The sequence below is a fragment of the Spermophilus citellus genome, assembly GCF_964194105.1.
Source record: "Spermophilus citellus genome assembly, chromosome: 3".
Taxonomy (NCBI): domain Eukaryota; kingdom Metazoa; phylum Chordata; class Mammalia; order Rodentia; family Sciuridae; genus Spermophilus; species Spermophilus citellus.
In genome coordinates, this window is record NC_138184.1 from 49,785,490 (window position 1) to 49,803,570 (window position 18,081).

Consider the following 18,081-nt stretch of genomic DNA (forward strand, 5'->3'; position numbering starts at 1 on the left):
ATCTTATCCCGAATGGCAATTTTATAGCTGCCTTATGGAATATGTCACACAAAGGAGAATTTACATAAGTCTGGACTTAAGGAGGCGGGGAGATGTTTATACCTAGGCCTATCTAAATACCATTCCAGAATCCTGTCATGACGTGGACATGGGTGTGACAAGGTCTGAATCATACCTTCTTGGACATGGCAACATCTTAAAGTCCATTTCACTTATCACATGGAAAATCTTTACTTACAATAGTACTGTTGTATCTCCCTAACATTTTGTTTCCTTAGCAAGTATGTTTATGAATATTCAGATCATTTTATCTCCATAACAGACCTGTGAGGCAGGGAGGGCCTCACTCAATCCAAAGGACCCATGAGGGAACTGAGGTCTGGGTCCAACAAGTCAGGTGTGAAGTAGGGCTTGAACTGCCAGGTCTTGTGATTGCCAGACTGGTGGTTATCCCACTAGTCACACTACAGAATCAGCCTGGCCTCATAAAGGGACAGAGAGGGGTTTCACCATCCTCATTTGATATACAGGCTGTCTGGGCACCAGGATGGACCCAAGAATCCTCAACTCTGAGAGGTCAGCCAGGCAGAACACTGGGAGGGGCAGGGCTGCACTGGCAACATGGAGCAGAAGACAAGACTACACAACAGTCCCTGCCCTTACTCTGCTTGTCCCCTCAAAGGGCACACACACTGGACACCCATTAATACTTGTTGAGGGACTGGGGCCAGACCAGGTAGTAGCAGGGCCTTTCTGCCTGCCTGGGCCTTCATTTGGGGCATGGGTAAGACCACGGGAGCCGGATGGGAGTGGTGCGCCCCTTCTCAATCTGCTTACTTCTGAAGGGGTTCTCAGGATGCTTGTGGAGGAGGCCTGCTTCACCTAGCAAGTTGCTATACACATGCTCCCTCATCAAGATTCAGCAGCATGTGACAAAGGAGTACTGACCTTCTCCCCAATAAGCAGCAGGCCCTCCTTGCCCCGGTCCTACCAGCATCACCCCTTGGGGAGTCAGAGCCTGGCAGGTTCTCCAGTGTCACCAGCCAGACTCAAGAGTATAGACAAGGACCACAGCATACTCAGGTGTGGCTGTGGGGTCTCCCTTCTGCGCCTCCACAGAAACACTGTGGGCACAAGGGCATACATTAACTCTATTCTACAGCTGGAAAAACTGGGGCACAAAGCAGTTAGGTGACCTGCCAAGATCACACAACTAGTGATTGGTGGCATTCACATTACACATATGATCAACTCCTAGCCCTTAAAATGTTAATATAAAGATCTTTAAAAATATCGTTCTCTTTCCAAAACAAAAATTCCAGGCTTACTGTCCCACTTCTTCAGGAGAAGAAGACAGAGGTGGGGGAGGGGAGCCTATAAAGGGCCTTCACATCTTGCAACAAGAATTTGTGCCTGGATTTCCAGATTTGCTGGACATTCATGGGGGCGGGAGGGGGGAGCTTCTAGTCTCTTCTATGTCAGACTTAATGAAAACAATCACATGGTAGGACACAAAGTTTGCTACTTACATTCACTTCAGTTATAGCAATATCAACGACGCTACCAACAACAATTAAGGCATCAAAAGTGTTCCATGCATCAGTGAAATAGTGCTGTTAGGGCAAGCATTCAGAAGCCACAGAGGAGAAGAAGCACAACAGGAAAAAAGAGAAAAGGACAGTGTTATCGAAGGGGAACATCTCAGCGTTATGCTACTCAGCTACTTGAAAAACTGCCCTAAGACAAACATGTCATAGATATATCCCTTTGGGTATCACTTCTGACACAGCAAATAAAAACAATTATAGAGACACCCTAGCTTACCTTGCCTACCAGTGCCTGGGGTCAGTGCGGCCAGAAAGTCAGCCCTGCAAAGGTGGTTTGTGTCTGCAAAGGCCTTTTGGGTGAAGGCTCTACTCTACAGGGGTCTTTCCCACAGCTTTCCTTTAGGAAATGCTCAGTTTCGAATCGAGTACAATTGGGATCTGTGACTTGTCCAGGTGATGCCACTGCAGGGCAGGGAGCAGAGTGTGCAGACAGAGGAGAGAGGAGGGTGCAGGCCACACCAGGCGCATACTCACGTCGGCTTCGCTGAGGGCCACGTCTATAATGCTGCCGATTACGATGAGGGAGTCAAACGTATTCCAGGCGTCACTAAAATACCCCTGGACAGAGCAGGCAGGGGCAGACGTTCATGAGCACGTATGAATGAAACATCACACGGATCATATGAGGACATAATCTGAGTCCCCACAGCACCCATGGCAACCAGGTTGGGTGGTAAAGCCAAAGGGGGGGGGCAACAATACTGTCCACTGGTGGAAAGGGCACAGAGGGGGCTTGTGTACCTCTGCGTGTGAGAGGGGATGTGTGTGAAAGAGGATGGGTGTACACTCATGCACACACGCACTCACACAGGCGCAGGTGCACGCGCACGCACGCACGCACGCACACACACACTCACACACACAGAGCACAGACCTGTGGCCCTGAGCAGACAGAGGGCAACCCTACCCTACCACCCTGTGTGCTGATCTCACACCCTCATCAGCTGACAGAAGGGTAAGGCTCTCCCACTCTTTTGAGGCTCTTTAATCACCCACTTGCTTCTCTTCTCTCACTTACGGAGCACTGTCAACTGTCATCTCGTTCCTTTTCCGGGCCCCTTCAAATAAACCAGCAGCCCTCCCCCAAGTATAGTGGTCCAGAAAATATGACCACGAGGGTGACCAAGAACAGTCCCTGGCTTCAAAGAAATTTTGGTCTAATGGGGATACAACTAGGTCAGGGCAGACAGAGAGACGGGCAGAGATGTGTGCACAGCCCTGAGGCATGGCTCTGTGGCAGAGAGGTCTTGGTTGTGGGGCGGGAGAATCAGCACAGGGAAGCCAAGGCGGGCTCTGAGGAGAAGACTACCATCAAAGGCCCCACCAGAAGCCTCATGTTGTCAGCAGGCTCCACCCTCTGCCTCAGCTCTTTCTCTCCCACTCTCTCTTCACCTTCCAGGTTAAGAGGACTCCTCTTTGTCCCTCAAAAACAGGAGCATGTTTTTCCCCACCTCCAGATGCCTCTGCAATCCAAAACTCCTCAACCCAACTTGATTGTAAGTTTACTTCCTCCTTCAGGGTCAGATAAATATTAGCCCTTCACAGAAAAATTTCAGCTCCTCCGGACTGCCCACAATCCACCACATTGTCTGTGTGTGTGTGCCTCTCTCTCTCTCTTGTTGAACACTGCACATCTACCACAATGAAAGCCTTTCAAGGGTGAGGACTATTCTGTCCCACCTCCACAAGCCCCATCCAGCCCAGTGCCTTGAATCTACTTGATATGTGAATGTGTCCCTTTCTCTATTAATCTGCACCTTACTGGTCTTTCCCAGTTACTGTTTTTTCAGGTCCTTATAGCTTGAGCCAGCTCTAAGGTACATCCTTAAACACGAGGCTTACAAATCCATGTATATGTGCCATACGTGAAGAAATTTTACATCTTTTTCTGGGACCAGGACAGTAGGTGCTAAACCACAGGTTGTCTCCTGACACCCCTGGGAAGCCCTCCATAGTAGTGGTGGGGAAGGACTGAACACAGAGCCAGGAGGCTTCTGATTGCCACGGACCAGACTGTGAAGGCCCATGAGTATCTTCTGGAAAAGTCAGAGCACAATTTGGAAATAAAAAATAAAGAGAGGCCTGGATTCTTATAATGGTACATTTAGTACTGTATTAAGAACAGGAGGTACTTTGAAGTGACAGGTCCCAGGAACTTGTGAGTAAACGCAGGCCTAGCAGAAACCACTGCAGGGCCACAGCCTTTTGTAACACTACAGAAAATGTGGGCATGTTGACTGCCCTAATAACTGGAGTAGGGATGTTCACTCTACTGCCTGTTAATCATTCCCCCTATTCGTGGGGGAGCCATTATACTCTCATGGTTTATTGTTTTAATTTCTCACTAAACAATGGAAGACTTTCCCATCCACCTGCCATGATTCCTGACCCACTCAGCCTGTCCCCCTCTGACAATCACAGTGCCGCTCTCACGCTTGTCCCTTCCTGCCTGTCAACCTCCTGGCCCCCTATCAGCAGTCTAAGAAGCTGACAGGAGCAGTTAGTCTACAGCAAATCCAATGACCTATTCAAGTATAAGGAGAAGCTCTACTTCAAAGACACCACTTGTACTTCTCGGCTTGTCCTCTTATGAGTTCATGATTCTCTGCTGGCCACACTGCAGGAAAATGGGCGTCTGTGAGGTCTAGACCATGATGTGGTCAGAGGTGGGATACACAGCCAGCCCCAGGATGGGAAGGAAGACGTGTGTGTGTCCTTCACCAAGGTCTCCTGACACAGAAGACAGCTGAGTCAGAGGGTGCCTTCAGTGCCAGAGCTGAGGTGCCCATGGTCCTCTTGTGGCAAATAGGTAACAAGCAGTTCTCTGATGGACAGCAGTGCCTCAGACTACACAGAAGGGCAGAAACTGCCCTTTTCCCTCATGGACTTAAGAGCATCTCAGAAGCTAAAGGGAATGTGGCAACCCCTCCCCTCTCCTGTGGGAAGGAATTTATGCCTTAATCAAATGCTTGGTCATGAGTAGCCACTAGAGTTCCAGGTTATTCCCACAGCAGTAAAAGCCAAGCATCCTTCCTTCTCTCCTGTGGCACAAAACCCATACCACATGCACCGCATCTCTCTCCTGTTATTTTGTGGGATTTGCCAGAGGCCAAACCCACCACTCCCTCCTGTGCCAGACAGCTCTCCCACTAGCCTTGGGATTTTACTCCTGACAGCTGTCCTACTCCTGACAGCTTGTCCCTCTCCTAAATGATCAATGCTCCCACTGTAGGGTTGTTCCCATCCACCTACAAGCTATTCTCCCTGGAGGCAATCATCACTCACCAGAATGGATAAAATCCTTTTGAATTAATATGACAGGGGCTTAACACTTCTTTTGGGTCTTGGAGCTTTTTGGAAATATGATTCTCTAGAAAATCCCTCACACTCACAAAATGGCACCCAAATCATAATAATTCATGGACCAAAAGTTGACACCCCTAATCTAGGCTATAGGAGGCTTGACTTGGTGCAGGTAGCTCTGACAGGAGGACAGGAGAGGCAGAAAATGTCAGTCCTCTTTTTCTTCCTACGTACTGCTTCCCTGTTTAGCAGCCTCCTATTTTGAAGAAATCACTGCTGGAGTGAGCATGACTCAGTCCCCACTCTTCCCCACCAAAGGCCCACAGCATCTGGGTAACCAGAAGACAAGACAAGAGCTCCTAACCCAGGGCCCATCTCCATGCTCTTCCTCTTGGCTGATGATCCCTTCCACCAAATTCTGTAACTCTCCAGTGGAATGAGCAATCAAATCTATCCATTTCTCTATTTTTGTTTTTCAGCTCCACCTACCCAAAAAGACCAAGCAAGCCCACCACATGCAATCATATCCATTATTCAGAAACAATTCTGACTCTGGAAACCTAAATCATGAACCAGATTAATGCAGACATTAGAGTCAGGAAGCTCCATTCTTTCTAAGAACCCTGTTTTGACTGTCTGTCGGTGTCTGTCTCCTGCCCGACAGCAGGCTCCTGGAAGGCAGAGGCTGGGCTACGACTATTCCTGGGCCCCTCGCCAGGATACAGCGCAGGCTTGAGGATGGCAAAGGGCCAGTGTCTGGAGAATGGTTGCAAATGGAAAACAAGAAACTCAGCCCAAGTCCAGATTCCTTTTGCTGCCTGGCTTCACTTTTATCTGCAGAGCTAAAGAAACCCTCCACAAACAACCTGCCCTTTGTCCTTTACCATGGCAGCCAGATCACTTACTAACTTCTGGCAGGGACTGTTTGGGCAATATTTGACCCAAGTGATGACCCGTAGTGTCAAGTTCTGGTAGAACAGTAATGGGCAACTTTGTGACTAGCTTAAACCTTTCCAAAGGTAAAGTGGGGCTTAATGGGAAACATATCCCACTTTGGCAAACACTCTACCTAGAAACTGATAGAAAAGCAAGTGCTGTCTTTGGCCAAGTTGTGCCTAGAGGCTCAAGCACTTATTCCTTCCTTCATCTCACCAATCTCTGAGTAACCACCTTGTAGCAGGCATCACATGAAGTACTGTGGACCCAAACATAGCCTGTGACCTTGAGCAGCTGCTTATCAGCAAACAGAAACTCAGCAGTGTTTATAGCAACACTGCATGGTAAGCATCTCTCAGATGTACCTCTGAAGGGAAAGGTTGGCTTGGGCTGGGCTGGCAGGGATGTGTCTCCTGGAGAGGTAATGTCCAGTGGGTCTTAAAGGCTTCCAGAATAAGGTCTGTGGACCTGGAAAGGAGTGGCATCTTCACATTTGGGGATGGGGTGGAGCAGAAGGAATGTCATAGAGAGTGGCAGGAAAGGAGGTAGAAATGTGCTTATACAAGTGTTTTGCAGAGGACTTCAAATATTAGACTAAGAAAATCACATTTCTTTTCCTTGAACAATGGGTGGCCAGTGCCAGAAGAGTAGCCTGGTCAGTTTGTTATTTACAAAGGGAATAAGTACAGAAAGGGCTCTCCATGGGTGGGAGATCTCTGAGAAAGCAGGCATTTGCCCAGGAGAGAGGACAGTAGGCAAGGCTGGTGAGACAGAGGGCCACTGCAACCCTAGGTACACACATATCTTACTTGGAGAGAAGAGGACTGGAAGGGAGCTCTGTGATACCCTGAGACTGAGGAACAACATGAAAGCACCCAACAGAAAGTCCAATGTGAAGTTCTAAGGGTGGTAATACTTGGTTTCTAGTATTATTTGGCATTGAAAAGAAATCACTTGGAAAGATGTCATCATTGAAGAACTAGAAAGGCAGTATCCAATTTTCTTTCCAGGAGGTGCAGAACATATTCCAGGAAGAATGTTGGAACTGTATTAAGAAGCCCTACTCCTGCCAGGGGCCCTGGAGCAGGGTGTGCTACCCAAGAGGTGTTTGAGACCAGGTAACCCACAACCTACTGTGCTTTGGCTCTGTGTAGAAGTAAGGAATAGCACCAAACCCAACTCTTCTACTTTTTCCAAGCCCAAGTGGGTAGGAGTGTGAATTAGACATTTTCAGGATAGAATTAAGACCAAAAGGCTTAAGGACTAAGACATGGAACAGGGTGTGGCTCACTGGGAGGAAATCCCACAACCATGGCAGGTATCCTGGATCTGGACCAAGTTTTGGGATAAAACATCAGGTGGGTGGTATCCAGAAATAGATAGGTCAGGCCCTTCTGACTCCACAATGTGCTCTTTATACTTGCTGGAGCCAACCCTCTGGAGAGGCCCTCTTTCCTAAACCTTTCTTCTTGGAGCATAAGAATCCATTGCAGAATTACAGCAGCTTCTCCTGGAGGTGAAGGCTAGGGGAATAGGGCTCATCTCTTACCTGAATTATGTTTCCAAACCCTACAGCTGCATGATCAACTCCAAGTCAAAAGCACAACCTAGAGTGCACCAGGTTGATGCCCAGCTGGTGGATTCCCCTGTGGGGTGCAATAAAATGTGCGTTCTGCTTGCCCTTCCCCAATTCTTTTGCTCTTTGGCTTCTCATCACCTTCTGCTCTTGCTTGTCTAGTGCTCAAAAACAACTCTTCTTATGAAGCAAGACTGCCTCCCCACTGTGGAGTCTCTCACCTCTGGGTTTCCCACCTCATCCCCTTCCTGCTTGTGGGTGTTGGGTAACTGACCTTACATGGCCTTGAACCATTTCCTTCTAAATGCGCTATCTCCCAAGAGGCCCCATTTCTCAGATTCCTTATGTATAAAAAGTTCTCAGAATTAGGAAACTCAATTTTTTTAAACCCTTGCATCCTGAAATGCCTTCTTACCTACCACTATGGATTTTTTTTTTCTGATTTCACTTTCTGAAATGGTTTTATATGACAACTGCAACCTATCTCTCCTAACAGAGGCTGGTGAGTTCTCCTAGAAGGCATGCTCTTACTGTGGAGAAAGCTACCCCAGAACTCCGATACAGAGCTCCTTAGGGGGACAAAGACTCTTTTGAGATGAGACTGAAATCCCCTGTGGCCACCTCCTTGGCACGTTCCTGTCTCTGAAGCCCTGACAACATTGCTCCTTGGCCCACTATCCCACTGTGAGGACAGAGGTAGCCTCTTTGACTTCTTTGTAAAAGACCACCCTCACCTGAACTTGGCTTATAAACATCAAAGAGAATAAGAAATAAAGGTTTCAAGCAGAGCTTTGCTTCATGGTGATTTCATTTTCCCCCTGCTCCACCAGGCACACAGTGATAGAGGACCCATCTCCTCTGGCTTGGGTGCTCTCCAAGGGCAAGGATGCTGTTGTTATTTGAAAAGTTCTCTCAACTGTAATTTGAGGTCATCTTGTGCTATGAAAATATCTTGCTGAGTAAAACTACAAAGCAATACAATGTGTGGTGGAAATCACCCATTTAAAAACTCTGATCTCTCAGTACTGATTATAAATTAGCTATTCATTTCCCTTGGGTATCACCCATCTGTTCACACGCCACAGAACTCTCCTGGGCTAAGCAGTGCGCTACAAGCCACTGGTGCACTGGCCTGCATACAAATGCACACGCGTGCATACAAACACACTCACAGACTCAAGTACACATGTGTGCATACATATAAGCGCACTCTCACTCACATACTGTGAGTGGACTTTCTCCTCAGCCTGGTTCAAGCTTTCAAAACTTTCTGAGTTTAACCATCAGGCAAAGGAAGACATGGCACAGGGCCTCTGGGAAATGTTCCACAGGTGGGTTCCACATGCATTTCACAAGTACTTTCCACATTCTTACTCTGCAACCTTTTCCATCAGTTCAGACAAATATTGTTCAAAGAAGTAAAGGTGAGAGGGAAGCAAACCAAAATCTCAAAGGAAATTAAGATGAATTTGGAAAAGGAGGAAATGTTTATGTATGTAGATATGGACAAGTCACAGTAGGTAACATCTGGCCATGCATAAGGTGCCCAATTTGACCCCACTGCAATCACCCAATTAATCACTTACAAATGTCCTTTCTTTTTTGTCCACAAAGATCTGATAAAGATTGCATAGAAATTAATTCAAATTAAAGAAAGGAACAGTCTGGAATTAAAATTTAATGTAACTGTGGAGTATGTGAAACTATTTCTTAATCCATGGTCTTACTTAAATTAATGTTGTTAAGATACCCCACTCAAAGAGAACCAATAACTAGAGCACTGGGCTCTGTCATCCTCTAACTCTTAGAGTTTGGGTCTATGCTAAGGAGGAGGCTGAGGGACAAATGCCTCATATTTCAGCTCAGCTCAGCTCAGCTGTGTCTAGGGTTTTAGAATGAGGGAGCATCACTGATGAAAGTGATGGTGGCAGCTGACACCACATGCCAGGCACTAAATATGGTATTTCTTCACGCCTCACAGCAGTCCATGAAAGAGGACTATTAGCATTATCATGTTATGGATGCAGAAATTGAGGCACATGGCAGTGAAGAAACTTGCTTAAGCTAGTAAGTGGCAGAGTAGGATCTGAATCCAGTCCAGTTCCAGATCTGTGCTCTTGGACACTGAACTGCACTGCCTCTTCTGATATAGCCTTTGGTGAGCATGGGACAGAATTCACTGTCCTCTCAAAGGAAAGACAATATGCTGAGCCCTCCAGTGTGTTTTAATATTTCACATCCCATTTTTCTTAAAGTTGAGTGCAATTTTTTTAAATGAAACAAAAGATGGGATGACTGTGAGAAGTCTGCAGTTGGTTCTAGAACTTTACATAAAATGTGAAAGGTGTGCTGCAGAGCAAGAATAAACCAAAGTCTTCATGGTAGAAATCTGAAAGTAAAATCAGGATCAAACTCTGATGGTCATATTTGGACCTTTCCCTAGTGCTCAGAGAATGAAGGTTTTCCTGAGATAGTATGAGACATGCTCTTCTAGAACCAGAAAATCAGGTTTCCAAACAATCTCCCCCCTACAGATTCCCAATTCTCTCCTCTTCTTTTTCTCGGAATTGTTTTCATGAGGTTTTGTTTTTGCAAACTGATTTTCCTGTGTGTATACAGATGCCCTGATCAGATTTTAATGTTCTCAGGTGATAACCCAGTTAGCAGCCACAACAACTGAGTGCAATTCAGTAACACAAGTCTAACAGGAAACTGGTGCTTTCTCTGAGTGATTGAGCAACTCACCTTAGGCTTAAATGCAATGACTTTCAAAACCATCTCGACAGTGAACACCCCAGTGAAGACCATGTTCAGAATGTCCATGGCATCATTGAACATCTTGGACTGCTCGTAGTGCTGTGGAGGAAGACAGAGGTATGGCTCTCAGAGACTTGGCCATGATCTCACACCCTCGCAGAAGGAGGCTCCCCAGCTCTCTGCAACCGTGTGGGCAATCTCCATGGTCTCGCACCCTCTCCCAACTCGACCGGCATTGCAAGGTCACATGGTAAACTCCCACCAAGCCCAGGGGGTCCGTGACAAGATGAGGATGATTGAATGATGGAGGGAAAAACAAATCCATTCTCTCAGCTCAGGAGAAGGGGAGTTCACCCTTTCTTCTGGCAGGACTTATACTCAGGCCCTTGATTAAAGCACAATGCAGACACTACCAAAATGTCTATGAACAAAAGCAAAATTTGATTAGGGATAAATCCTATGCCATTTAGGTCTATGTTTAATAAAAGGCAGAATTACTCTGTTTTTATACTATTTGCTATATCAGTTTGTATGGTCTAAAAGGAGTGATCTTAAACAGTAAATGCTCTTTTTCATTCATAAGGAATTTTTAAGGTAAGGAAGCGCCAGAAAATTTATCCTTGACTGTCTTTACAACCATTTTCCAGATTGCAAGGAGAGTTGGTTTGACAAGTTCTTAGAGTCCAGGCAAAATCTGGATCTAGACCTTGATCCTTGCTTGCTGTCCTAATGTGATAGCTACTCGTCAACATACTTCCTGAAAACATTCACTGTTGATACCATATTAAACCCCGACTCAGGCAATTTGAGTGAAATGTATTCCTTGCCCCTGATGTCAGCTAGAAGTAACTATAGTTCAGATCAAACCCAGGATTTCATGAATCATAAAATTCCCCACTGCCATGGTCAAAAGCCCCTTGAAAATAAGTATATGACTTAGGGTTTGCTTTTTGACTTTGGGTGTTCATGGTGTATAGCACCTGATACAAATAATTCAGCTTAAACCTCATCTCTGAGGTAGGTGTGACAGATTTCCCCATATTACCTATTAAGAAAGCCAGGTTCAGGGAATTAAATAACTTTTCTAAGGTCACCTAGCTGATAAGGAGTAATCAGGATCGAAGTTCCTGCCTGCTCAAGTCCAGAACTTTGGTCCCCCTTTTTCCCCCCACCTCTGGGTACTGAGGATTGACCTCAGGGGCACTTAACCACTGAGCCACATCCCCAGCTCGATTTTGTATTTTATTTAGAGACAGAGTCTCACTGAGTTGCTTGGCATCTTGCTTTTGCTGAGGCTGGCTTTGAACTCGCAATCCTGTCTCAGTCTCCTGAGCCGCTGGGATTACTGGCATGCGCTGCCGCACCCCGGAGAACTTTAGTACTTAACCATTCCCTGGCCACAAGAGGCCCATGTAGAATTGAATGCCACATGCGGGATCCATGGGAATGTTACCTACCGTCATGCTGTATGGTCTCAAACAAAGGAGTGATCTTAAACATCTACTGTAAGAGTCAGCCAGAATGGACTCTGGCCATACTATAACCCGGACTCGTCAGAACATCAAACCCATCCTCTTGTGAGGGGGCAGCACTCCACCCTGAGAATCTGGGGTACAGGGCTGTGCAGAATGCCCAGACTTGGTCCCCACAGCTGTCTCCATTTTTACCTGCATGGCCAAGCAGAGTGTGTTGAGCATGATGAGGACAAACATCATGTATTCGAAAGGCGAAGAGTTCACCACGTACCAGAACTTGTACTGGTAGGGGTTTTTGGGGATGTATCTCCGCAAGGGACGTGCTTTCAAGGCGTATTCAACACACTGACGCTGCAACGGCAGAAAAGGGCAAAGAAGAGGTTCTGAGCACTTTGAGGGAAGGAGCCACAGTGGTCATCTGCTCTGCAAGAGTTCACTCTAGCCTCCTAAATAGAACATAACTAGAAGCCACCACCCTTCCTGCCACAGCACCACCAAGGTCTCAGCCTCCAGCGCTACCATTGCAACATAGGAGGTAAGCAGAGCCCCCATTTTGCTTATGAAAAAAACTAATTCTGAACTTTTGCTTTTTATGCTGAGGACGTGCAGTTTGAGCACAAGACAGCAGACTTGGTCCAGGCCTCATCACTGCCTTTCCCTTCCACTGTTGGGCCAGGTCCTTTGCTGAGCTGTCCTTGGGGACAGGAAGCCAAACACCCACAGGCACAAGCTCATCAAGAGCCAGAGAGGCTGACTTAGTCCCTGAGAATGGCAGCACTCGGCTGCTCAGATGGACCCACATAAGACACCTCTCAGGAGTCAGAATGTGTGACTCATGGTGAGCTGTCCATGTGTCTATCTGGGAGCTCCAGGGATTTAGAATCTCCAGGATATGGTTGGTATTGATGGCTGGATTAAACTAAGTTTGTGTCTAACCAGAGACCTATCCTTCCTACTCGCTCTAGGGACAAAGACTGGTCCACCCTCTGCATCAAGTCCAGAGAGAGCCTCCATCCCCAGGAGCCTTTAGGTCAGACCAGAGGCCCTGGCTCTGCACCTATTCTCTTGCTTTGACTCTAGATGCAGGCAGGCTCCCTGTGTCTGGGACTTGGTACCATTCCAACCTCACATACTGACACCAGGGACCCAATTCAAGCTTGTTTAGAACCTCAGGTGCCCATCCACAGCCCTGGCCCTGCCCTCATCTTTCTTGGAGCAGATGAGTGGGTACAGGGCTAGGCCAGGCTCCCTCAGACTGTACTGTGTGGGATCTGCAAGGACACCCTGACAACCCGAAGGAAAGTTCTCCTACAAACCAAGCCAGAATATCCTCACATTTCTATAATGGGCATAGCTACAGCCTGAAATCCCAGGCTGCTGGATCATTCTTACTATTTCATCACCAAAGCAGAAATGCTACCAAAAGAGGACTAGGGAAACTCCCAGAACAGGCTTTCATCTCACACTTTTTTTTAGGGTTCAAAGGAACCTCTAAGGGGTGATTCCTTAATGCCCTCAGTTAGAGATGGGAGAGCAGAGACGCACCTAACGTCACAAAGCAGATGCAGGCAGGCAGGGCCAGAGCACAGGACTCCTGGCTGCCTCAACGCACCATGCAGAGCCAGAGGCTCCTATTTCTACCAGATTGGTTAAAACAAAGTGTTAGATGAAGAAATAAGGATGCCACTCAAACCTTAATCTCCAGTTTAAAGTTTTTGACTTCCCTTCTGGTGTTAGAGGGGTTTTCCTCCTCAGGGGCAAATCTGCTCCCCAGGAGACATCTGGCAATGACCAGGAATGTTTTGTTGTCACTACTGGAGTTTGGAGATGCTACTGGCATCTAGTAGGTAGAAGCTGGGGATGCTGCTAAACATCCTACAGTGCCCAGAAAGCACCAACAAGAATTATGCAGCCTAAAATATCAATAGTACCATGGTAAAGAAAGTCTGGCCTAAGCAGATACTAAAGAGTCTCCTGGTAGAGACTGGAAACTTGAATGGGTATATACTGGCCTCAGGCCACATGGCCCTATAAGATTCTATGCCACCATTCCTGGGCCATGACCGTGGAAGGAGGCCTAAGTGTTCTCTGATTTCTCACTAAGGCAACTGTAAATGGGTTTTACAATCATGAAATCTGCTTTGTATATGGAAGCCTCACTCGGCAGGCATGACTCAAACTGGCTGAGAGTGTGCTCTGAATAGGGCTGAGCCCAGGGGCACCCTTCTCTGAGTGCAGGGTGGTAAAAGAGATGTTCAGCTCTTGCTCGAGGGACAAAAGCACAGTGTGTGACTTTAACCTGATTTTTGTCCAGCTCACAGTTCTTATACTCTTTTTCTCCCTGCTCCTGAAATGTTACGATGACAAAGCCCACAAAGATGTTCATCATGAAGAAGGCGACAATGATGATATAGATGATGAAGAAGATGGAGATCTCCACTCGGTAGTTGTAGACTGGCCCAACATTCTCTCCATTTGAGTCAATGGCTTTATACAGCAACCTGGAGAGCAGAAAAACCAAGTAAGGACCTCCGCCCAAGTGGCCCAGCCCATGGCCTCCCCCAAGATGTCCCCAGAGTTCTTCTGAACTCCTGTGGGCACTGTTTCTCATCTCCTTACATGGTGCCACCCAACAAGGCCTCTGGATACAACCAGGTCTCTGAGGCCCCTCCTCAGCCTCAGGCCCTGAAGCTGACACCCAGAGGAGAGGAACCTACAATATAATCATGTAGAAATTATTTTGAGGACTGAAAATGAAAAGATTTCACAAGTAACACTCCTTTCTATTCACAGAGGAGAGAGGACGACCATCATGTAACATACCGGAGGAACCGAAAACTACACAGCTGGCAAAGACAATAAGTATCTGACCCAAGCATTTCCAAAGAACTGAGGGGAGTTTCTCAAACAAAATATGCACAACACATAAGTATACATCAAGCAGAACTCTTAATGGGAGTAGGAAATGTACACTCTGACTTCAGCTGATCCCCCAATACAGATGCACACACCCATGGTGCCCAACACTCCTACATCCTCTCCTCTCATCTTTACACCTGGAAAGACTAATATTGCTGTCACCCCCATTTTATGGATGTTCAGAGAGCAATTCAAGAACCCAAGGTCATACTTCTCAGGGACAGAGTCAGGAGGTGAGCTCAGTTCCTCTGAGTGCTAAAGCACAGCATCCTAAACCTGACACTATGGCCACCACCTGTTCAGAGTGACCACCTTACTCCATGCCTCTTTTCTCAATGGACCAATTTTCTAATGAGCAAACCCCACCCAACCATCCCTTGATCTCACAGAAGCTTCTGATAATCTGTGCCTTTCACTTGTATCCTGAGAGCTCTGCCACCTGCTGTGGCTGCTCTGGGCATGGGGCATCAGAGGGCAACCAAGGTACAAGAGACGCTCCCATTTGTGTGCCACCTTCTTCCTTCTTTCTGGTCTGACTTTTCCCACCTGAATCCTAGCCATCCTCCAGGACCATATTCTGTATGTCGAGGATATACCAGAGCTCCTGCCTGGTTTGACCCTGACACCCTTATTGGATCTGGGCTTTGAAGGAGGGAATCATGCCTAGCCCACGGTTTTACTTCCATAGTACCTGGCACAGCTTGTTGAATAGAGCTGATTTCAAAAGCACATTTAGTGAATGAGCCAGCAAGTGCCTTAATGACAGAAAAGGCATGATGGAAACCATCCACACCTGGCACACGTTAGCACTCTACGTATCAGAATGAATGAGCGAACAGGTTGGGACACTTTCAAGACCCTTATTAGGAACAACAGAATGGCACCTTTACTGAAATGGTTACCAACGGGGATTGGCACACACATGCCTCTCAGAACCCCCTGGTCCCATCCAGTGATGCTGCCCAGGACCTATACCATCTCTGCTACCAATGTGAGAGTCCTGTTAGCAGGCCACAGATGTTAGCCATTTGACTCATCAGAGAGCAGAGTTCTGTGGGCCAGGAAGGGATGATCAATGCCCCAAAGTAAAGAGAGTCACGGGACAGGCCTGTGACTGTGAACAATGGAAATGAGACTCACTCTTGGAGAGGATTCAGCCCAGAGGCCCCCAGAGGAGCCTCATCTGGAAGACTGCACATTTTCTATACTCACGCAGGCCAACCCTCAAAAGTGGAGACAGTGAAGAGCGCCATCATAGCAGAAAGAACGTTGTCAAAGTTGAAATCGCTATTTTGCCAGATCCTCTCACGGACCACAGGGCTATCCACATCCCCATCCTTGTAGAGGATAAAAAGTCCCCTAGAGAGGAAAAGAAACAGGATTTGTCCTGGTTTTACACAACATGGGTAGAAATAATTTTAAATCAGCCATTCAGCCCCAGACTTTCTTCTAGGCACGTCACACCCAGCCTCACCTGAGCATAGCACAAGTAGAGTCCTGCACGCTCCCTGCATTTAATCTAGTCCACAGTTTGAACAATTGTTGAGTAACTGCAACGTGCATCCTCCAAAGCAGCTAGGCAGACACCCAGTGGTGTTTTTTTTTTTTTTAAACAGATGAAAACCACAGGATGGGTAAATGTTTCTCATAGAAAATAGACTCAGAGTATATGCTTAAGAATAAAAGCTTTGTTCATAGAGAATTTTGTAAGCTCTGGGAAACAAGCCCAAGTAAATTCTTTTTAAAAAAATATATATTTATAGTTGTAGACAAACTCAATACCTTTATTTTATTGATTTATTTTTATATGGTGCTGAGGATGGAACAAAGAGTCTCACTGTGCCAGGCAAGTGCTCTACCACCGAGCTACAACCCCAGGTCCCAGGAATATTTCTATCTGCACTTTAGTTTACATCTAATCTCTTTCTTTTATTACTAATGGCATTCCCAATTTTTCTTCCAACAAATCCATAGTTTTGGGCATGTGATGTTTCTCACAGAACTTTCCTTCTGGAAGGAACTCAAGAGATATGTCCGTTACCGTTATTCTACAGATAAGGAAGCAGAGGCTTTGAGAAGGAAGAGATGGTGTCTCCTCACTGTTGCTGTGGACTCAGCTTCAGGGGCACTCTGCACCACACAACCTGGGTGCTGGTGCCTCTAGAGCGGCACAGTCATAGTTAAATTGCAACTGGTGGAGATCTGAGGGCCAAACATGGATGCCTAAGGCATTTCTGGATCCTAGAGTCTAAACATGGATGGATGCCTGAGGAACTTCCAGATCCGGGGGCCTAAATGTGCACCTGAGGAACTTCCGGATCCTGGGGCTTAAATGGATATGCACCTGAGGAACTTCCGGATGCTACGTGTCCGGCCTAAACATGGAGGACTGAGGAACTTCCGGATCCTACAGCCTAAACATGGATGCACACCTGAGGAACTTCCGGACCTGGGAGCCTAAACATGGACACCTGAGGCACTTCTGGATCCTAGAGCCTAAACATGGATGCCTGAGGAACTTCCGAACCTGGGGGCTTAAACATGGACGAGCGCCTGAGGAACTTCCGAATCCAGGTCCTAAACATGAACGTGCACCCGAGGAACTTCCAGATCCGGGGGCCTAAACATGGATGCCTGAAGCGTTTCCGGATCCAGGGGCTTAAACATGGACATGCGCCTGAGGAACTTCTGGATGCTATGGCCTAAACATGGATGCCTGAGGAACTTCCGAATCCTAGAGTCTCAACATGGATGTGCACCAAAGGAACTTCCGGATCCTAGAGCCTAAATATGGACGTGCAACTGAGGAACTTCAGGATCCGGGTGCCTAAACATGGTAGGAGGACTGAGGAACTTCCGGATCTGAGAGCCCAAAGATAAACGTGCACCTGAGGAACTTCCAGATCCAGGAGCCTAAACATGGATGCCTGAGGCATTTCTGGATCCCAGAGCCTAAACATGGATGCCTGAGGAACTTCCGGACCTGGGGGCTTAAACATGGACGTGTACCGAGGAACTTCCAGATGCTACGGCCTAAATATGGATGTGCACCCGAGGAACTTCCAGATCCGGGGACCTAAATATGAACGTGCACCCATCGAAATTCCAGATCCTGGGGCTTAAACATGGACGTGCACCTGAGGAACTTCCAGATCCTGGGGCCTAAACATGGATTCCTGAGGAAGTTCCGGATCCGAGGGCCTAAACTTCCGGATCTGAGGGCCTAAACATGGACGGTCTCTGGAACTTCTGGGTCCTTGTGCCTATAAAGGGCAGGGCATGACTCTCAGAAGGGATGTGGCCCATGAAGGGGAGCCGAGTATGGGGCCTGTTGGGAGGCAGCCTGAGCCGTTACACCCTGAACTTGAATGTGATGGTGGCCTCACTTCCCGGCCTTCCCCTGAGTGTCACTTCCTCCCCTTCCAGGAGGTGCCAGGGAAGAAGTGAGACAAGCTCAGGGGCCAGGCCTTGAGGAGGGACACCGTCTTTCTCCTTGCTTAGCCAGGCG

General features: G+C 47.3%; 1 protein-coding gene across 1 annotated transcript in view; it reads right to left on the reverse strand.

The window, feature by feature from the left end:
- Nucleotides 1–18,081, reverse strand: part of CACNA1D (calcium voltage-gated channel subunit alpha1 D) — a 324,288-nt gene that overhangs the window by 43,246 nt on the left and 262,961 nt on the right. The window contains exons 28-33 of the mRNA XM_081284245.1: nt 15,786–15,932; nt 13,954–14,155; nt 11,847–12,005; nt 10,168–10,278; nt 2,082–2,165; nt 1,530–1,613 (exon numbers count right to left, since the gene is read on the reverse strand). Of these exons, the coding sequence (XP_081140371.1) occupies nt 1,530–1,613; nt 2,082–2,165; nt 10,168–10,278; nt 11,847–12,005; nt 13,954–14,155; nt 15,786–15,932 (787 nt within the window). The remainder of the gene's footprint in view (nt 1–1,529; nt 1,614–2,081; nt 2,166–10,167; nt 10,279–11,846; nt 12,006–13,953; nt 14,156–15,785; nt 15,933–18,081) is intronic.